We start from the raw sequence: 4953 nt of genomic DNA, 5'->3' as shown, positions 1-4953 counted from the left end.
GGGCCCCTTCTGCGTGTCCAGGTTGGGCTGGTTCTGTTGATTGTAAAACCGCAGCAGACACTGCTGGTTGCAGAAGTGTTTGATTTGCCCCCGCCAGTGGATGGTTTCCAGTAGCTTCCCCTGACGCTTGCAGGCGTGGCACCGAGCTGCCTAAAGCCCGGATCGCAGGAGAGAAAAATCAGGTCACTAGCCACCCTCACTCCGGGTGCAATGCAGATGTGCTCCAGCGGGACGGGAGTGCACGGCAGAGTGCTGCGAGCTTCCCCCCAGCAGTGCCTGGGGCTACAGCATGCTGGCATTCTCTACAACGGCACTGGCCACGCATCCAGCCCTGTCAGGTCCGCAGTGTGGTGCTCTGGCAGCATCAGCTGGGGACTTCAACCATGTGAGCTCCCTCACAGCAGTGTCCCGTCAGTGCAAGCTCCCCACAGCAACACCCACTGCTCTGGATGAGGCACCTACAACAGCTCTGGCAGGCAGCTGCCAGTGCCAATACTGACCTTGAAGTACCACAGTAAGTATTTGCTTTTGCAGTCTTCACTGCAGAAGTCCCAGGTGCTGCCTTCCAGCTGCTCAGTGACTGCCCGCTGGCAGGTCTGGGAACAGTAGGTGCAGGTGATGCAACACAGGCCCAGGTTCTTGGTGAAATCCTGTTTGTAAAGAAGCACACACCCTGCGGAGAAACAATAGGAGTGAAACCTTCCCAGGATGTACTGGGGGCTCCCTGACCCAAACAAGACTGGCAGCCAGGTCTGCGAGACACAACAGAACGCACTGTAGTAACAATCCTGCACTGGCCCCTGGGGCTGGGACAAGATGAGACCTCATGGGGACTTGCCATCTCTCACCTCTATGGTTCTAGGAAGAGTCTGACTCCACACAGACGCCTCCAACCTCCTGTGTGCAGGAACCTGGCAGGCAGAGCAAGGCCGGGCCGGGCCAGCCCAGGCGCAGTGTAGATGTGTGTGCTGACAGGAGGAGCGGAGCTGCCACCTGCTGTCTCCCCCAGCCCCAGAGAGAGAAAAGCAATGAGAAACCCCTCCCCACGGACAGGACATATGGCAAGGCCTCGGCCCCAGGTCCTGGCCGGACAGTGACCCATCTCCGATGCATCTTCCCTTCAGCGCGCAGCAAGGCCCTGCCCCAGGTGGCAGCTGCACAGTCTCCCCAAGGTCTGCAGCCAGGCCCCCACCCTCCCCAGCCGCAGGGCTGGCAGAAGGAGCCCGCTTTGCGTGTGTTTTCCCTGGGTACCTTCGCTGCAGAAGTTCTTCTCCACGCCAGAGAAACGGATCTTCTCATGCAGCAGCTTCTCCTGCTTGCAGTGCTCGCACTGGGACACCACACCTCGCAGCCGCTTGAAGTCCTCACAGCAGTCCCTGCAGCAGAACTGATACACCTTATCCTGCCAAACAGAGCGCAGCCTGGGTCAGCTGTGCCAGCCCTGGGAGCCAAGGGGAACCGTGGGCTCCCGGCACAGAGCCCAAGCAGCAAGGCATCCTCCTTGGGTGGCAGGGGAGATGCCAGCCCTGCATGTCCCAAACACCCGAACAGTACAGCTCAGGGTGGTGCCTCCCACCCATAGCTGGGCCAGTTCATTCAGAGCAGCATGCTGCCACTGCCCAACACAGCACTACCCCTTTCACCTCCTCTTCTGAGCAGAGCAAGGAATCTAACCAAGGCTCTGCTGTTCCTCCTCACCTGCCAGTCAAGGATTTCTGGCTTCCCACTGAAGAGGTTGTGGCAGTAATGACAACTCAGGTGAATGCCCCCTTCCGGGCTGGTGTGCTGTAGGGAACAAAAGCAGAGAGCTCCAGAGTACAGAGCACGCGGAGAACAGAGCATGCCCACTCTATCCACCAGCTGGTGCCCGTTTGTCCAGACCTATGGCATCCACTACCCAGCCTCAAGCCTGGCCACACAAAGATTCAAAGGTCATATTGTCAGAACGGCCCATTTGTTCATATACCCAGAGCTCCCGTACATCACAGGCTTGAGAATTCATGCCATCTCCTCTGCACGAAGCTCAGCCACTTGTGCTTGGCTAAAGCATGACCTCCATGCAGGCATCTGGGCTGGAGCTAAAGGCACAAGAAGGGGAGAATCCACCCTTTGGCCCAGGGTTCAATTGCTCTCGTGATTACTCGGGTGTGATGTTTAAGTTGAATTGCTGTGGTTTTAGCTTCCAGCCACTGGTTCTTGTTCTGTCCATCTTTCCAAGTTCAAGAGCCTCCTGATACCTGGTATTTCCTTCTTGGAAAAGTGCTTATACCTGGTAATCAAGCCACCTCCTCCTTGATACACCAGAACAAATTGTGCTCTTGAAGTTATTCAGCATTCTTCCACCCCACAGGCTGTTGCTGTGGCTCTTTCCTGTGCCTTCTTCAAGGTTTCACCATCTTCCAAAGAGCCTTGGATGCCGATCGGTACGCAGCATTCCAAAACTGGTCTCACCGGTACTGCACAGCACCAGCACATCCCTCCTGCTCCTGCTCACTGCCCTCTTATTCATACGTCCGAGGACTGCATTTGCCCTTTCAGGTACAATGGTGCATGGGGCTGGGGTGCAGCTGGTTGAAAAGGCTCTCCTCCCTACAGCCTTTTCACAACCCTGCTTTCCAGTTTCTTTCTGCAAGTGTCTCTGCCTGCTTTGCTCTCGGGCAGCGTCAGGTCAGGTGCTGGCAGGATTTGGCCTTTGATAGGACTTAAAAACATTGTGTGAGTGAGCCCAGATGACCAAACAATCCAGACTGCTCCATACCGCTGCCGTCCCTCATCATCACGCACTTCTCCACACATCTCCGAGTCACTTGCAGATGTTGATCGGTCATGATTTGATATTTGTCTCTAGACCAGCGCAAGGATGTTGAATGGCTCCGGGCCTAAGGTGAATTGCTGTGGAACCATTTTACGATTCCTCCTTAACAGCTCCCTTCTGAAACTCATCAGCCAGTCCACACACAGGTGTTTCAATGGCACAGCTATGTTCGTCTTGATCAGAACACAGAGCACTAAAAGACAGTATCTACAGACATTAAATCTGTGCTGTTACTGTTACCAAGCACATTTTTGATCTCAGAGGAGAGGACACCACAGTCTATTTCCCATAATACCACATTGGCTGGCATTCAATTAGTCTTTCTCCTTTAATTCTTTATTGACTGAATTTCTGCTCAGACTTTTCATTCTGTTGCTCAGGATTGACCTCAGGTAATGGCCTATCATGACTTGGACCCCTTCATGCCCCTTTGGAACAATAGCACAACAAGGCCATTCCTCCAGTTTCCTTTGAACGTGGAGGAAATTCTAGATGTTTGGAAAATGAATATCAACAGGTCAAAGATCCCAGCCCCATCTTTCAGGGCCATCAGGTACAAGTTATCTGGGTCTGGTGCCTTTAAGTGATCAGAAAACACCTTCCAGCGTGCTCAGATGAACACCCTCCACAGCTGCTAAAGAAATGAGAAAGCATTTCATTTCTACCCTGTCCTTCACACTCAGTCTTGACAGCACAGTGTGTGCTTGCTGACTGGGAAGCTCCTGACCCCACAGCATGTGCTTGCTGACTGCGGAGCACTTGCTGCATCTCCACAGAAACACACCATGCAAGTTGCCACCCGGGCCTCAAGCTGCCACAGGCTGCAGCCACACGGGCACATTACAACCAACCTCCACTCACACCCAGCCCTGGGGCACAGCATGGCATTCCAACCAGGTGCAGCTGTGACCATGATCCAGTGCCCTAGCATGTCTTTCCTATATGTTTTCCCTGTGGGAAACTGAGGAAGCTTCAGCCTCTGCTGGGACAGATGGAGGAAGGGAGCTCTGGAGTATCTCAGTACCTGAAATTTGGTCCAGCAGCTGGGGCTGCAGAACTGGTACACGACCTGGTCTGTCTTGTTGTAATAGCAGGGCTCGGACAGGCTCTTTCTGCAGAAGCTGCAGGGTCTAGGGGGACCTGGCGAGTCAGAGAGGAGATGGTGAGTGCAGCAGCCTGAGAGGCCAGTGCTAGGCTGCTTGTTCCCAAGCCCTTGTACTCTCACCCCCAGGTCTGTCTGTGGGTACAACGCTCACATACTACAGTGACAGGTGAACTCCAGAAAAGCTCTCCAAGGCTAGATGCACTGTCCCAGGGGACGAGAGCTGACCCCTGCGAGGGTGGTGCAGCTCTGGCTCGCCTGGGAAAGCAGCCTGCAGTTCCCATGCCAGCTCAGTGGCACCAGGAGCCTCATGCACGCACCAGTCTTGCCAGGGCCACTGTTGTCTTCTCCAGTGGACAGGACTGTGCCAGGGCTCCCTGGTATATCTGAGCAGAGAGTGTGCCAGAGGACAGGCCCCAAGCTTCTGCAAAGAGCCTGGGTGGCCAGAGCAGCTGCAACACCGGCTTCCCCTGCACTCCAGTTTGGGAGTGGGGGGGATAGGGATGGTCTCCTCAGATCCAGGCTCCTTCTACCCCATAGTGTGCGACACTGCCTCCCTCCACTCCTCCCGATCTGGTGCTGTGGAGCTGGGGGAGCTCTTACCAACAAGGCCCGACTGCTTCACTTTGTGGGAGGTGGTGCAGCAGATGGAGCAGAAGAGGCCCGTGCGCCCTGACCGGTCCACATTGGGCAGCATGTCAAAGTTCTTGCACAGCGTCTTGCACCACATGCAAGGGTACACACGAGTGTTCTTCTGCAAACACAGAGAAGAGCTGCTGCTACAGAGGCTCCAGCGTGCTTGTCCCCTCCCATTCCTTCTACCTTCAGGGCAGCTTTTCTCCAGTACCCGACCCAGGACACCCGAGGTGAAAGCCTGGGCTGCTCCATACACCCACAGCTTGCAGGTCCCCATAGCTAGGGATGGAGCAGCAGCTCATATTACTGGGCAGCCTGTGCTTGCCTCCAGACTCTGGAAGTCCACCTGGAGTCCGAACTAGCACAGGCATGCAGGTGCTCTGGGCGGACACCAGGGTCA

General features: G+C 55.3%; 1 protein-coding gene across 5 annotated transcripts in view; it reads right to left on the bottom strand.

The window, feature by feature from the left end:
- Positions 1-4953, bottom strand: part of ZMYM3 (zinc finger MYM-type containing 3) — a 28765-nt gene that overhangs the window by 12594 nt on the left and 11218 nt on the right. For all 5 annotated transcript variants that reach the window (XM_006024419.3, XM_025205060.1, XM_025205061.1 and 2 more), the window contains exons 8-13: positions 4521-4671; positions 3840-3955; positions 1699-1785; positions 1252-1402; positions 501-673; positions 1-150 (exon numbers count right to left, since the gene is read on the bottom strand). In XM_006024419.3, the coding sequence (XP_006024481.2) occupies positions 1-150; positions 501-673; positions 1252-1402; positions 1699-1785; positions 3840-3955; positions 4521-4671 (828 nt within the window). The remainder of the gene's footprint in view (positions 151-500; positions 674-1251; positions 1403-1698; positions 1786-3839; positions 3956-4520; positions 4672-4953) is intronic.

The sequence above is a fragment of the Alligator sinensis genome, unplaced genomic scaffold (genome assembly GCF_000455745.1).
Source record: "Alligator sinensis unplaced genomic scaffold, ASM45574v1 scaffold1059_1, whole genome shotgun sequence".
Lineage (NCBI taxonomy): Eukaryota > Metazoa > Chordata > Crocodylia > Alligatoridae > Alligator > Alligator sinensis.
The sequence above is the reverse complement of the archived record's forward strand: the minus strand, read 5'-3'. Positions and strand labels throughout refer to the sequence as shown.